Source organism: Equus caballus, chromosome 17 (genome assembly GCF_041296265.1).
Source record: "Equus caballus isolate H_3958 breed thoroughbred chromosome 17, TB-T2T, whole genome shotgun sequence".
Classification (NCBI taxonomy): Eukaryota; Metazoa; Chordata; class Mammalia; order Perissodactyla; family Equidae; genus Equus; species Equus caballus.
In genome coordinates this window covers 96936161-96953232 of record NC_091700.1, presented here as the reverse complement: position 1 = coordinate 96953232, position 17072 = coordinate 96936161, and the positions used below count along the sequence as shown (strand labels likewise).

At 39.1% G+C, this 17072-nt stretch overlaps 1 protein-coding gene across 4 annotated transcripts in view; it reads right to left on the bottom strand.

Annotated features, from left to right (window-relative positions):
• Positions 1 to 17072, bottom strand: part of MYO16 (myosin XVI) — a 598386-nt gene that overhangs the window by 318075 nt on the left and 263239 nt on the right. For all 4 annotated transcript variants that reach the window (XM_023621818.2, XM_023621819.2, XM_023621821.2 and 1 more), the window contains exon 10: positions 1261 to 1411. In XM_023621818.2, the coding sequence (XP_023477586.1) occupies positions 1261 to 1411 (151 nt within the window). The remainder of the gene's footprint in view (positions 1 to 1260; positions 1412 to 17072) is intronic.

Genomic DNA, 17072 nt, shown 5'->3' with positions numbered 1-17072 from the left:
TTTAACTAATGTGACTGCATCTGGAGACAGGGCCCTTAGGAGGTAACGAAGGTTAAATGAGATCATAAGGGTGGGGCCTCGATTCCACAGGACTGGTGTCCTTATGAGACTATCTCTTTTTGCTCTATCTCTTTCCACCCTGTGAAGACACAGTGAGAAAGCAGCCATCTATAAGCCAGGAAAGAGCCTTCACCAGAAACCATATCATCCAGCACCTTGATCTTGGACTTCCAGTCTCCAGAACTGTGAGAAATAAATTTCTATTATTTAAGCCCCCCAGTTTGCAGTATTTTGTTATGGCAGCCGAGCTGATGAATATACCTAATAAAATTTAGAAATATTTCAAAATTACAAAAATTATTTATTAGTTATTTTAAAATAAAAATTAAACTTTTAAAAGAGGGTTTTTAGAAAACTAACTAAATCGTATTTAAACTATTCAAAATTAGATACAGTGAAACAAAATATTTCCAAGGATTACTCTGATATTTATAAAATTATTCTGCCATTTATAAAACATGAAACATATAAAAATCATTTATTTCTGTGAGAAAGATAACAGAAAATCGGGCTGGCCCCGTGGCCGAGCGGTTAAGTTCGCGCACTCTGCTGCAGGCGGCCCAGTGTTTCGTCGGTTCGAATCCTGGGCGCGGACATGGCACTGCTCATCAGACCACGCTGAGGCAGCGTCCCACATGCCACAACTAGAGGAACCCACAACGAAGAATGCACAACTATGCACCGGGGGGGCTTTGGGGAGAAAAAGGAAAAAATAAAATCTTTAAAAAAAAAAAAAAAAAAGATAACAGAAAATCCATTAATTTCTATAACCCCAAGCTCATCAATGTGATGTCTCATAACTTGGGCACTGGGGTGCACATACACACACAAACACACACACACGATGACGCCACCACAGTAACTTTTAAGGATAAATGAGTCTTGGTGACTGGTTTGTCTTTCTTATTGTTATGTGAAGTATTTTGATATCTGAAGGAAACAAAAAACAGCCTACATAATAATCAAAATGATGACTAATGATGTAACCGGAAATATTCAAGAATTAACATATTGGCTGAGCTTACATTCCTGGTATGTAAATAATGTATATATGGGAATTATAAACAAAATATTAACCTTTGCATTCATTCATTTATCTTTGAATGGAAATTAGTGGGTGCTTGTTTATGAAAGGTTAGATTGTAATGCATGATGTAATAGAAAGCAATACCAGCACGCAAGCAGTAAGGGTGTAATTACCTGCTCAAGTTTGGTGGGGCCAATCATGGTGGTGCTTTCAGGGGTGTTGTCCTGAGATTGTCTCTTGCACAGACCTTTTGTTGCATCTTTGAACATAATATCTTTTTCCAACAAACTGTCTTGCTTGGCAATTGGCAACGCCAGTGGACCGCTACAGGAAATAACCAATGCTATAATTAGTCGTCTTCTAACATTGCCGTATCAATCAAAAGTTCCCACGACAGGACAGCAGGGTATAGAAAGTATTTTATTCAGATAAGAAAGTTTCTCAACACTGCAGGGAAAAAAAATCTGTAAACTTTTCTATTAGCTCCAAATTTCAATTTCACCTTTAAAAGAAAAATACATTCATTTCAACCTCAGAAAAAAATGCTTATGAAGGTATATACGACAGTAATAGACAAATCAATAAGCAATTTAAATGCTAACGTTGAAACATACAACTGAAAAAAGCAAGATATTTAAATGTGAAAATCAATTGCAACCAAGAGAAGGCAAAATTATACAATTAATTAAAATATTGTTCATATAGGATTTAAAATATATTATAGAATCATGGGCAATATTTAGAGTTTGTAATAAAATAATAATAGGGTAATTAAAGGAATGACATATTTAAGGATTGTAATATTACAAAGAGAATAAGTTTTATCACTTACTTATAACTCAAGCTAGGCAAAAAAAAATAAATTAAAAGCTACTTTTCTTTTTTAGTTCTTCTGTAGACATCATTGCCAAGAAAAGCCATTATTTTGTAATGGTCATAAAAAAATAAACACAATCTAAATGCGTAATTTGCACTGTAACACTTTATTATAGTAAGACTTAAAAACTTATTTCCCTCAATGTTACCATGCAAGCAGAAATACATACATATTTAATCAAGTGCAATATATATAAACGTAATTATTTCATGTATTCTAACATAGTAGTTGTGATTCTAATTAAAGGTAATGCACTTTTTGGATTTAAAAAAATTCAGGTTTATTGAGGTACTACTTATATACAGTAAAATTCAATGAGTTTTGTCAAATACATATACAGTTATATATAGTTAGTTAAATATATATATGTTTGCATAACCCACATAACCAGCAATATATAGAATTTTATCACTCCCAAGTGTCTCTTTGTGCCCATCCTTTGGAGTTAATTATCTGCCGTAGCCTCCAGACCCTTGGAAGCCCTGATGACTGTTTCTTTCACTATTGTTTGCCTTTTCTACAGTGTCATATGAAAGGGATCACACAACCCGTAGTTTTTTGTGTCTGGCTTCAGTGACTTAATGTTTCTGAGATTCATCCACGCTGCTTCCTACATCAATAGTTGGTGTTCATTGCTGAGTGGCATTCTATCGAAGGATGGACTACACTTTGCCTATCCATTCACCATATAGGTTTGTCCGGTTTTTGTCAGCTGTGAGTGGAGCTTCTAGACACATTTGTGGACAGGTGTTTGTGGAAACATACGCTTTCATTACGTTGGTTAAATACCTTGGAGATAGCAAACTGTTTCCACAGTGGCTGCCCCAGTTGGTGCTCCCCTAAGGATAACTTAGAGTTGCAGTTTCACACCCTCGCCAGTACTTGTCTTCTTTTTTTAATCCTAGTTCTATTAAGTGTGTTAATGGCTTCCCCCTGTGGTTTTAATCTGCATTTTGATGGCTTATTTGACATAAGAAGCTCTCTTCTCTGGTAAAGCATGAGTTCAAATTTTTGGACTATTTTTTATTGGGTTCTTTGGTGTCAGATTATTGGGTTTATATATTCTGGATTCAAGTGCTTTATGAGACACACATGTAGCAAATATTTCTCCCAGTCTGCCTTGTCTTTATATTTTCCTAACAGTGTGTTTCAAAGAACATTTTTTTCTCCTATAGTTTGTGCTTCTTGACTTATCTAAGAATTCTTTTCTTAACCCAAGGTCAAAAAAGTTTTCTCCCAGGTTTCATTCCAGAAATTTTACAGTTTTATGCTTTTCATTTAAGTCTGTGATTCATTGTGAGTGGCTTTTTGTATATGGTGCTATATATGAGTCAAGGTTCACCATTTTTTCATATGACTGTCCAAATGTTCCAGCATCACTTTTGAAAAGAACATCTTTCTCCATCCAATTATTTGGACACTTCTGTTAAAAATCAATTGACCATATACATGTGGGTCTATTTTGGGACACCCCATTGTGTTCCACTGATATAAGTGTCTATCCTTATACCAATATTTCATGGTCTTGATTAATGTACCTTCACAGTAAGGCTTGAAATCAGATAATATGAGCCATCCAATTTTGTTTTCTCTACTCAAGGTCATTAACACTTTCATATAAATCTTACAATCTATTCATCAATTTTTATAAACATGCCTGTTGGGATTTTGATTAGCATTGTGCTCAACTGATAAATCAATTGGGGGAGAATTTGCACATTAACAGCATGGAATTTTGTTATCCATAAGAACAGTATGTTTTCCCATTTATTTCGACCTTCATCAATTTCTCTATTTTGTAGTTTTCAGCATTAAAGTCTTGCAAATAATTTGTTAGATTTATTCTGATGCATTCCATATTTTTATGTCATTATAAATGTATTTTTTACTTCAATTTCCAGTTGCTGATTGTTAGTATATAGAAATACAAATGATTTTGTAGATTAACCTTGATAGGGGAGAAAGAGAGTAATTTGAAGTGCTTCTTTTAGGATTCACAATGTTGCATTGTTTTGCAGCCCATCTCTATGCTGTCTTCCTACTGTACAACGGTCTAGGAAAGCATGAAGAAAGAGAGACTAGTGAAGGGGCTGCTTTGGGCCAGAACTGAGGGAAAAGCAGGAATAGCTAAAGAACAAGTTTCACTTCCTTTGAACCCTGAATGATGATGTTTTACAGTGTTTTAGTCAATGAAGACATTTCCAAGTAGACAAGGGGGCAGGGCAACGTATATTAAAAAGAGGCAGCATGGACTACTATAGCTGTAACAAGCATAACTTTTTGAGTCAGAAAAACTGCAAAGTTGGATGCATGGTTCTGCCACTTTGGGCAAGCATATAACCTTCTGTAAAGCCAACCTGTAAAAAAGGTCCGTAGGGAGGGATTGCTAACATAGTGCACATAAAGGGCTTAGCCCAATGACTACAGCAATAACCCGGCAATAAAATTAGCTGTTGTTATTTATATGTGTCCAGAACTTTGAATTTTCTGGGATTTTACTCTACAAGCTTAGTTAGTTGTTACTATTTTGTGAATAGGTACAGAAGACAAGAAATTCCTGGATCAGAGACAAAAGACTTATTCTTGGCAATCACAGCATCCAGAGCTTCCTGTTTGCACTGGTTATCCTTGGCCCCTGTCCCGTGGGGATGTCTGAGGGACAACACAGGTGGACCTAGATAGATGCCTACACATGCAGTGTGTTGTGTTGTAGAAGAGAAACCTGGCCAAAAGTCAAGTTACTTTTTGAGCAACCAGTAAACATTATACTAAGTAGCAGATAAGCCTGTGCCCCCGCTTTGGGACCGAGTGCTGCGGTCTCCTTGAGTGACTTAGTCACCTGCATGACTAACTAATTATGCCGTGCAGTCTGACAAACTGAGTAAGAATGTGGAGGGTGCTCAGAGCCCATGACAGACTGTCCTTCCCAATGGTTTAGTATTAATTAAAAAAATTCGCTATAAAAAAGGAATACTTATAAAAATTTCATATCCAGATCTGCTTGAATACCATCAAGTGATTAGATATCCACAACTCCCAAAGAAGCCTTATTTCTTCCATGAGCAACTTTGGAACAACACCTGCCTACCCTAACTTGTATTCATCATTCCTAGAACCCCCAAGACTTCCCTATGCTTCTTTGACATGAGAGCCCTTCAGATGTTTGGTTTCCTTATATTTTCTATAATTTGAGTGAACCACTTGCAAAACATTTTAACTAAATGGCATCTAATGTGTGACAGTCTCTCAGTACACACACTAACTCTTTATTTGACAACAATGCTATTATGAGGTATGTACCATTTTGTGTATGTGTGTGTGAGGATTGTCACTGAGGTGACATCTGTGCCAATCTTCCTCTCCTTTATGTGGGATGCCCCCACAGCACGGCTTAATGAGCAGTGCTAGGTCTGCGTCTGGGATCCGAACCTGCGAACCCCGGGCCGATGAAGTGGAGCACCAGAACTTAACTGCTGCGCCACTGGGCTGGCCCCAGGTGTGCACAATTTTTATGCCTATTCTATAGACGAGTAAACTGAGGGCCAGAGAGGAGAACTTGCTCTGGACACACAGCGAGGCAGCAGCGGACCGAGGTGTGAGCTCGGAGCTTCCCTTCTTAGCCCCCAGGTCGCACTGCCTACATCTAAAAATCCACCCTCACAGCTATCAAAACACTTCCTTACTTATCTCCCCTTGTATCAATCATTTCCTTTTTCTGTGTTATCATGAAATTTAAAAAAAACAATAGTTTGCATATACCAAATCTTTTGAATATAAAGCAATTACTAAAGCAGTGGTTTGATTGGTCAGGTAGAAACTAAAAAGATAGTTTATGAAATACACAAAATCAACAATTATAAAGTATTTCTAAAAGGAGGAAATAGTGAGTTTACTAAAATAGCTGACATACTCCTCTCTTATCTCAATTCTATGGCAGTGTTAACAGCAGGCTCCTCTGAGAGTCACAGTTGGAAAGAAGACTGCTCAAGGGACACAGCGACCTCATTCAAAGTCAGTTTCTACCTCCAGTTGGCTACTAGCTGACCGTCTAAGGCCTTCAGAACGTCACGATCACAGCTTAGCCTTTGCCAAAAGCAGGGCCTGGACTGGGTAACACTGAAGTGCGTACCAAGTCCTACGGTTCTATGAGACCAGTACATCATCTCTCTTCGCATACTTTTCACCTGCATTTTTAAAAATCATTTACACTCTCAGTAATAGCATAGGTTGTATAATCTAGTATCTTACTAACAATAATTTCCAGTAGCTAGTTGCAAATATTCTCTTATTCATATAAGAAGAAAACGATTCTCTATAATACAGTTGGATTGAATGGCAACGTATTAACTACTCATGCACGTATTTGCTACAGGAAAAATGCAAAACATGTACCTAGGTTGATGGCATGTAACAATGTTTTAAATATCTATGGAACCATTTCTGTTTAGGTTTCTATTCTACTTTTAAAAGGAAACATATTGTATCCACAATCATTGCAATTAACAATAGCATTCATATAAAGTAACTTCAGTGTTTTTAAATTTTCACTCATTATCCATCTGTAGAATATAAACATGTATTAAAGTGCTATTTTTCTAGAAAAAGGAATAATTTTATATTAGTCATTGGTATTTATTTTAATACTCATTAAGTGTTTATCATGGCAAACTATTTATGATATAAGATTAATTTTTTAAAACAAGATGCAATGATGTATATAGAGCAAAAACACAATAAAGAAGAAGAAACATATAAAGGATAAAAAGAAATATGGCAAATGATAGTAGCTTTGTCAAAAAGGTGGACTAATGATGAAGAAGAACTTAGAATTGCCTTCATCTCAACTAAACTTCATACAAGTTTCTCCCTGACTCGAGACGGCTGACCTCCTGCTTGGAACACTTACTTTAGAGAACTTTCAACTGTAAGTTTTCTCTCTGCCCCTTTGAGATGTAAACCTTGTCCCAGCCTCTTGTCTGTCTTCCAACCCAGGAATGTCTTTCTCAAGGACTTGGGAGCCATCCTGCTGAAATGTAATTATCAGGAAAGATAGAGCTGTCTGTCTCCCCATGTCTATGGGAGGGTAGGAGACTAAGTTCCATAAGCACCGATTAGCAAACTCAGTGGTCTGTTCACACTGCCCAACCTCCCCACTAACCTCCTCCTGTACTTTCCCACCAGCTCATCTGCACTCGAAAGCTCTCTGGCCTTTTGTTTCAGAGTCAAATTCAATCTCTCTCCTCTATTGCAGCACTCTTGGATAAAGTCTTTCTTGCATCTTTAACTTCTCTGGTGCAATTTTTCTTTGACACTAATGAGAGCTTTTTTTCATGCTTCTATATATTCTTCTGCACTTTCCAAATTTTCTTCAATGAGAAAAATTATTTTGATTATAAAAAAGAAATTATTAGGGATGGAAATTTATCAGGGAGAAAGAGAAAAAATAAGATTGAAATAGTACAATTTCTAAAAGAAGACTTTTGGTAAGGCAGACTCCATAAACATAAAGAAATCAAAATAGCTATCATCCAAGGCTAGTTTAGATTAATGCAGGAGAGGTAGCTTTAGCCTGACTGTAGAACAATATTAGACAGGACTATACCAGCAGACAACTAATTTCTGAACTCTACTGGATTTATTCAAGACTTACTTATTTCTATAAACATAAAAGGCATTTCATGCAGAGAAAATGTGCCTGTAGGAACCGGGATTTTATTTCTGAAAAGGGAAACAGGAATGTAATAAAATAAAACTAACAAAGGCGACAATTATTGCCCATTATATCTAAACCAATTTGAGAAAACTATAGGGAACAAATAAAACTGACTATATTGAGATATATCATACAAACAAAGAAAAATCGAACAGAAACAAATGTGAGGAAATGGCATATGTGACTCAGTTATTTTGGTGGTTAAAGTAATGGACCGAATAGATAGTTCTCAATTTTAATCCTGGGAACCTAGCTACACAAATTATTTATTATATGGAATTTGGGCTTTTCTACATCCATAAAATGTTACCGATCCAAATATTAATGTTGAATAAAACAGTTCTTGGAGAGTTTTGAAGTATTTGCTATCTTTAGCCCCTCAAAAATAACTTTAGTCTTTGTAAGAAAAAAAATTTACAATTTAAAAAACCATTTTGGTAAAATATTGCTTGTGTCTAAAACACAAATTAAAATTTCAACGTGTCACTTGTGGTTGAATTGGAAATTACATTGTTTTTAAGATATCTCATATTCATCTTAGTAGTTTGCAACAGATATCTACAAAGAAATGAAAAAAAAAATCTCAAAATTAAACTAAATTGACCCTAGCAGCTCTACGCACAGACGAAGGGGGTTTCTGAACACGTCAAGTTTACATTTGCTGGAACTGACTCTCTAGCATGTTCTTATTTTGCTGAATAGGTATTTAGTGAACGATATTCATATGAAACATTATCATTCATTTAAATCAAAGACCTGTTTAATAATCTACTGCATTTTTCAGACTTTTTAGTAAGTAAATTTGATATAATTTGGTAAAACTTAAGTTAACCACAGCAAGCACCAGAACACGCGCATTCAGTTTGTAATATGAAAAGAAGATGATGTGTGTATGTGGTGGTAGATGGAATAAACTGCCATAGGTAGTGAGTTCCTGCCTCTGAAACAGTTTCCAAAATAGAAAAAAACAATCGAATAGAAGTGGGAATGCCCATCCCTCCGTCTGCCGTCATCGCCTGTGAGTCCAGTTCTCAGCCAGCTTGGGAAGGCCAATGCGTTGCTCAACAACTTCTGAGGGATAGCGTAAATAGTTTAAAACTGGAAATCCGGTTAAACAATTCTCAATGTCTCCTTATGTCCCTATATTCTATGACATTTCTCCCTGTCCCCTACCAGACTATAGAATTTCTTTCTAAGTGTAAATTCTTAGGGAATTGACTGATAGCTTTATCAAGACTTTGTAAATACATTTTCAGATTTTGAGCAATGCTGTCATAATATTTGATTAGGAAACAGGCTAGATGTCGTGTAGAATTTATTACTAAAAGAAAGAATTTATGTATATCAAATGAGGATTTAGATGCAAAAGCCCTTACAATCTAAAGGGCAATATAAAAATATAAATTAGCATTGCTGAAATAACTGTCCATTTAATTATTTTCTTTAAAATATTAATCTGAAATGAAACTACATAAAAAATTTTATCCCATAGTTCCCTGATTCTATGCCAACTAGGACACTTTTAAGCTGAAAGAGGCTTTATTAACAATTATCCTGGTAAACAGGCATAAAGGAGGAGTGGACCAAACCAGGACATATGGTCACTCCAGCTACAGGAAACTTGACTTCTGATAGTGATGAACTAAAGTGTTCCTCAGGTCATAAAAACCCATAGGCAGGGGCCGGCCCGGTGGTGCAGTGGTTAAGTGCCCACATTCTGCTTCGGTGGCCCGGAGTTTGCCAGTTTGGATCCCAGGTGCGGACATGGCACCACTTGGCAAGCCATGCTGTGGCAGGCGTCCCACATATAAAGTAGAGGATGATGCGCACAGATGATGGGCTCAGGGCCAGTCTTCCTCAGCAAAAAGAGGAGGTTTGGTGGCAGATGTTAGCTAAGGGCTAATCTTCCTCAAAAAAAAAAAAAAAAAAAAACCCATAGGGAAAATTAAGACACACTGAAGAGTCAGTGTTATTGCCACAACTCCCGTTTTATAGAGTTAGGATGGAGAATGTACAGTCTCAGCCCTACACAGAGCAATTAAAAAGGGCTCCTTCGTAGAGAAGTGACTAGAACATGTTCTATTTGATGTCATATTAGCGCTTTGGGTTAAGCTAAAAGTCATCAGCACTGGGTTCAGGCATTCTCCAAAAGTTCCTAATAACAGAGGCCGGGGACAAAAATCGAGTCCCCCCAAACTGTGCAATGTGATCATGGCATGCTCAGCAGACCCAAGTTATGTGCACAGGACAGTTCAAGACCCAGGCTGCTCTAAATCCTCGAGTCTCCATTCCCAATGTACCTCCAATACAGGTAGTACCTCCGATACAGGTAGTACCTCCGATACAGGTAGTGGCCAGCTCACCACTCATCCTTCTTCCAGGGTTCAGATCTTGGGCCAATGCTGCTTCTCCAACACAAGTTCTACATTTGCCTGATGCTAGCTGTTTCTCGTTCTCTGAAGATTTACCACTTTAGATCAACACTCATTGATTAAAGAGAAACTTTGAGAACAATCTACAATTAGGAATGTTTGATTTTTGTTTTTTCCTTTGTGTTAACCTAGGACAGAACCAGTTAGGCGAAGACAAGCAACAGAGGATTTGTGGTGCATCTTATAGCCCAATCACAAAGCATGAAGCTTCTGATCGCCGGTCAGAGGTGTTACTGAAACCGCTTCCTTTAAATGAAATTGCTTAAGGAACTTTCACTCCAAATCCCTTTCCTGCTCATAAGGGGAAAAGTCTCTAAATAAGACACAGTTCTCTTTTTTAATGATAAGTGCCAATATTTTGAAATGGACTTCCATAGCATTTCTTTCATACATGAAGCTAGGATAAATGAAGAATGCTTCTGATCACTGAAAACATTTATTAAACGGTAGTAATAAAGTTCAATACACAAATACAAGGGCTGTGGTGGAAGTACTTTGCATGTTTATATATCAGTGATCATTTTCATGAATCCCTCTGGATGACATGCTCATAAAATCCAGACCTCCCACTGCCAGCCACAGCTTCCCTGACATCCATGACAACAGCACAAGAACTTCCAAAAGACTCTGGGAGTCGTGTTGGACTTTAGCTCAGGGGGTGCTACTTTACATTGAAGCTGTGCTGATTCGAAAATGCTTGGGTCTTTCAGGGTCAGCAGTAAATTCACAAAAAACAACTGCTTCACAGGAGTAACCAGAGATGTGGTGTTCAACAGTAGGAGCAAGGAAATTAATGGCCGTAGTGCTATTGTCCCTGAGGGTCTTGGAATAAAAGTGCACTTTTCAGTGCTCATCCAAGTGTCCTGGTCTAAATTCCAGGGAGGTATTTCCTAAACGAATATCCTCATGTATAGTAGTTAGGCATGGGTCAAAGGCGCTCTCTCTCATATGGAAAACTTTTTAGATCTACATGGCAAGGTTGTGCATACTCTGAGACTACGGAGATGCTCAGACTTCTTCTTAGGCCTGTTCCCATCTTAGGCTGGAGAGCATGAGCAGAGAATCCAAAGATCTGCGTTCTAATGGCAGATGCCACTGATTAGCTATATCCTTAAGTCTGTCACACCTCTGGGCTTCTGTTTCTCCATAAATATAATGTGGATAATAATGTCTATATCCATCCCAAGTCATGGAGTTTAAATAAAGTTCAATGTAAATGACAATCGAAATTGCTTTGATATGCAAATCGTATTTACTTTCAACTGAACAACAAAGGCCCTTGAAGACATCCTTGTGTAGAGACAAGTTGGCTTGCTTTTGAATGAATGCCAGTTGAGCCTGCTTCATAAAATGTGGCACCTTCAAGACTTTCCACAGCCATCTACTTTAAGCCTGTTGTGTGTCTCAGGTTTTACTAAGATGAAGGACACGTTGCATAACTCATATTGTGTTGCTCAAAAATCCCCACAGAGAATTTCTCCTCACCAAAGGCCACCTGGCTGACCCCACCCTGGGGTCCCCCACACCAGCCCCTTTTCCTTCCTGCCCTCAGCTCTGCTCTATTCTGCCTCATCCCATGTTTTCCCATTCAATGCAGAGCGGTACCTTCTCTCTAACCCAAGTGCCAGATAACTGAGAAGCCCTGGAGAACCAGCTCCAAAACAAGCTAATCAAAGGATTCACCCAACCAACAATGGTCTCAGCTTCTTAGAAAGTAAGACTTTTTCCACATGGTCATAAGTTTAAAAGCAACAAGCTGAAGACCTAATTCTATTGTCTCAGTTTATAGCTAGAAGGTCTTTATTCTTTAGATGGTTTTGCTAACAGTTCACAGATGAATGAAAAACATCTTTTTTTCCTTTTTTCATTTCTCAAGCATTTATGTAGCATCACAATGAGTCAGATATTGCTCTAAGCGACTTGGAAATATTAACTCACTTAGTCATCAAGAGCAACCCCATGAGACCCGTATTATCAACATGATCATCATGCTGTGGTATACTGCAGCACAATTCTGAAGCTGACCACCTAGCGTTAGCATGGACCTCACAAGTTAAGGGCACTGTAGGGACCTGAAATTGGCCACCCCAAGATATGTCTCTTTGGCATCAGGATTATTTGAGGCTCATTGCTTTTGATAAACTGGGACAGGGAAGGAGGCTCTGAGGAATGGAACTTGCCCTTTGTTAGGACACATTTACATTTGTAAGGTAAATCTCTATCTGTAAAAGGTGCCTCCATCTCTGTACCAGGAAGAAGAAAGGAGATGACCTTCTTTCTAGAAACTCTTAATCAATACCAAAGGCAAGGACTTAAATCTGCATTTTATTGTGCTTGTCTGGTAACCTTCTGTAACTGACTTCCCTCCCCCTCCCAATGTTGGCATTTCTTTAAGGATTAAGCATCTTTCCTTAGGCTGGGAACTGATTGCTGAGCTCACCTGTGACCGCCCAGCTCCAGACAATAGGCTTGCCTCCTGCTACGCCCACCAAGATAGCAGACCACTACCTGCTGTGTCCATCAAGCTCTGTGCCGACAGGGCAATCTTGTGACTATTGTGGAGCACCCTGTTTGGGGGTATATAACCACTCTGTGCACCCCACTTCTTTGGTGCCCTTTCTTCCTTCGGGAAGAAAGGCCCCGGGCCATGGTTCCTCATAAAGCTTTGTTTAATTTTCTCTTGCTATTCTGTCTCATGTGAATTTAATTCATTCTCCAGCCAGACGAACCCACATTTGGGAAGAGGAAATGTCTTCCTCCCCTACAGCACCATCCCCAGCAAGGCTGCCCCCACTTCAAATGCTAGCCACAAATTTGGGAATCTCCAGACCACCACACTTCTGACCAACTATTTACAAATTCCAGGGTTCCTACAATCCCTCTCACATTTGATAATTCACTAGGACAACTCACAGAACTCAAGAAAGCACTGTACTTACTATTACAGCTTATCATAAAGGATACAAATCAGGACCAGCCAAACAAACAGACACACAGGGCAAGGTCTGGGAGAGCCCTGAACACAGAGCTTCTGACCCCTTCCCCAGGAAGTCAAGGTTTGTCACCCTCCCAGAATACTGATGTGTTCACTGACCAGGAAACTCCATCGATCTTGTTGTCCAGAGTTTTCACAGAGGTTTCATTATGTGGGCATGGTTGACTCAATCATCGGCCATGTGTTTGAGCTCACCCCAGGCCTCTTTTCTTCCCCTGAGTTCCGGCTGGCTCAAAGCCCTAGTCCTTTAATCACTTGGTTAGTTTTTCCGGTGTGAGCAGCCCCAGCCCTGAGTCACCTTTGCATAAGCTCAAGTGCATCCAAGGGGCTCTTGAATAACAAAGACATCCCTATCACAGGTATTCTAACGATTGAGAGTTACTCTCCCAGCAAGCAGGGCTAAAGGCTGGCCAAATTCTTTATCAGACAATGCCCGCATTTTACACTTGAGGAAAAATGTCACAGAGAGGTGGATGAAATTGCCCAAGTCACAGAGCCAGTAAGTGCAGAGCCAGTATCTGAACCAAGGAGTGTGGCTCTGGGGTCTCTGTCCATAGTGGCCACACCACATGGCCTCACAGGTAATCTCAGAGAGTTAGTTTAGACAGAGTGAGTAAGGTCAAAGAGTGTGATGGATAACTTGACAAAGAGATGGAAAACCCAGTCCCCTGCTGTTCCATCTTGCCTCGCAGCTCTAGCTGAAATGCAGATTGGTGCAGACTGGATTGCAGGCAACCCTTCATGCTTGTCATTTCTGTGGAAGGATAACTTCCTCCTGATTTCAAATTGTCTTCTCAAGTTGTCACACTGAACACTCCTTCTAAATTGTTCACACCTGAAGCTGACTGACCATCACAGGGAAACTCAGATCAGCCATTTCCTCTTTAAAGCCAAATTAGTTTTAGATTACAAATAAAAGTGACCTCACAGAAACAACATAAGATTGGGTACACGTGTGTGAGATGAGTCACGTTGATGTGGATCAAGGCTGCCCCAGGGAGAGAAGCCCAAGGCGTCCTGGCCTACATGCCGACCTATATGACCCAATTCATATCTAAAGTTATACGACCACACAATAACCAGACCCCACCTGCACTGATACCATTTAATGACTTTTTACATCATCTTTCCTTTATCTAGTAAAAATGAGTCATGTACTCATGCCTTATAAATTTAGCCCTAACATTCAACACATGCAGCCCGTCACTGCCCATGGGTCCTGTCCCCTTGGCTATAGCCCGTCACTGCCCATGGGTCCTGTCTCCATGCTATTCTCTGCATAAAACAGCAATACTACCAGCCCTTGAGAGTCCAAGAAGGCTTTCTTTCAACTCTTTGGCTCACCAAGCCCGCATCAACGTTACTTAAGCTCTGAGTCTCAGACAGGAAGGTACAAAACGAGGATAGTAATAGATAAAGTACTTCCAGGTGTTGTTTTGAAAATGAAATGAAATTTTCCATGTAAACCACTCTGCACAAGTCCTGATGCCCGGAAAATGCTCAAAAACTCTCAGTTGTTATCACTATTGTTATTATTAATAAGTGAAAACCCAGGGTTGTTCAGTGAACCACTCTGCTCCTCTTAGGGATTATGCAGAACTTTTGTGGATTCCAACTCAAAGACTTCATGACATAGAATATTAGAAACAAAAGTTGGCACTATCAAAATCTCTCAGTGATTAAAAACCCTTGGAGAGCATTTCCACATTCAAACACCAAAGGGCACATTCAGCAGCAGCTGTTTGATTAGCAGCAATAACAGTAAATGAGGCACTGAGATCCAACTCAGGACAGAAAAGGCGGCACAGGGAGGAGGCCCCAGTGGCAGGAGAGAAAGCTCAGAGGAAGGAATAGCAGTCAAGTATGACAATAGCGGTTGCAAATTTAAAGCGGAGAGAGGAAGCCTAAAGGCTTAAGAGATAGAGAATATTATGGCTGGAAGGACCTTTGGATTTAAATATAACCTGTTCATTTTGAGAGATGAACTTGAAAGTCAGGCAACAAATAGAGACCTTAAAAATGTTCATTAGACAGACAATATCTTAGAAGACATGGACTATAGGATCACCCAATAATATAGGAATTTCCTACTGATTACATGTTTAACCAAAGATAGGCAGTTGCTACTAACAGTGGGGCACAGCAAAAGTGACGTTCTCATCCCGGCTAAATCATGATTTACTGCCAAAAAATGCACACAGAGCAATAAACATGAATTGACAATGGAAAGGAAATTTGACTTGTTTGCTGAGATATTAGAAAAAGGAATCCACTCAATTGTTTCCTAATATTTTAGCAAAATACATTATGGGAAAATGTAAAATGTAATTTTCTGTGAAAAATGTAAAACAAGTCAACTTTATGATGTAAAGGAATAGGATGTTGGGGTTAAAATTGGTGAAGGCGGACGGGCAAGCATAATTCAGATGAGGTACGGCATGGTAAGCCTTCCAAATGAGGGCTAGAGAGAAAAGGCGGAAAAGGAAAGACACTGAAGGAAAACGGTAGATCATACGGGAAAGAGGTACGTGCTTCTCATATCAATGAATACCGCACTATTCTTTCGTGAGCAAAATAAAGAAATTAAAGGAGCATAAGCTTCATCAGAATGCTTGCTCCTGACTGAAGCAGAGGAATGCTGACAAATATTTCCATCTGTACTTGCTCTTTCCCCTTTTTCCTAGATTTTTGTTTTGTTCTGTTTTAATTTCTCCTTTCACCTCACTAAAGCTGAGGGACTTCTGGAAACAGCTAGAAGACCAGGCTTCAGAGTTAAAATTCAAGAATGCACTTGGTTTAAATGAATGAAACCTGTACTTTCACAGAACAATAGTGTTTATTCATTTTAATGAAGGGAACAGATTGAAAGGAAGAGTTTGCAGAAAACTACAGCAATGTTGAGGAGAGGAGAGACAGAAGACCCGAACCCTCCCCAAACACCAGGCCTAAACCACTGACTCTCACACAACTGGTTTGTGAAGAAATGCTGCTTTGTAAATGACGTAAGAGATTTTTTTAAAGAAATTATTTATATTTCTTGTCAATTATGTCAGTTCTCTGATTCGCTTCATATATGTTCTCTATCAAAAGAACGGCATGTAGAAAATGTCTGTAGGGCCTGGGACTCCCATGTTCAGTAAAAGCCCCCAGGTCCATTGCAACCATGTGTCCTTCGGTTCCCTTCTGGGCAGGCCGCCCAGCTGCTGGGATTGGCAACAATCTAGGGCCTGGCCAGCCTGGATCCTCCCTTATCTCAAGTGAAGAACATCACGTCTTCCAGGGACACAGCCCCTCCATGTGAGCTACTGTTGCTGGGAACGCTGGTCGTAGCAAGGACAGCCCCTTGGCAAGCATGCAGCTTTTGCTCCTCTGCCTAGTTAAGCAAGCTGCTCTCAGGGGGCGGTAGCGGGTGCGCATTGCTGTCCAGCTGGCCACCACCTGACCTTTCCTGTAAGTAACTCCTGATAAACCCATATGTCTCGTTTGCTGTCTCCAGGTCTTTTCTTTGGTCTCTCAGCAACCTATCCTACACTGCTCACCCAGATGGGCATGTGGTGGAACAATGTCCCAATATGTTTCAGTAAATTTGTTGACCGAGTCATTCACCACTGTGATATTAAATACAATAAAATAAGCAAGCACCATTTTTTTCCTAATCCATATGCAAATCGGTTAGCTTTACAGAAAGTTTTGACCTTTGTGTTTGTGGATTTGTTTATAAAGAAGTACTCAAGTGTCCATATTTTTCCTTCTCATACTAAAACAAAGTTTGAAGGAGTGGATTATTAAAAGTATTCTTTTCTGCATTGAAATATAACTCTCCTTAGTTGTTATTTCATATCTATTTGCTCCTAGTTCATATTTATTTTTACTATAAAGACAATGAAAATAATCAGATGAAAAGCATCAAAATCATGGAGTATAAAAGAAAATGTAAGAATGCATTTAGTTGTTACACTAGCCAAGTC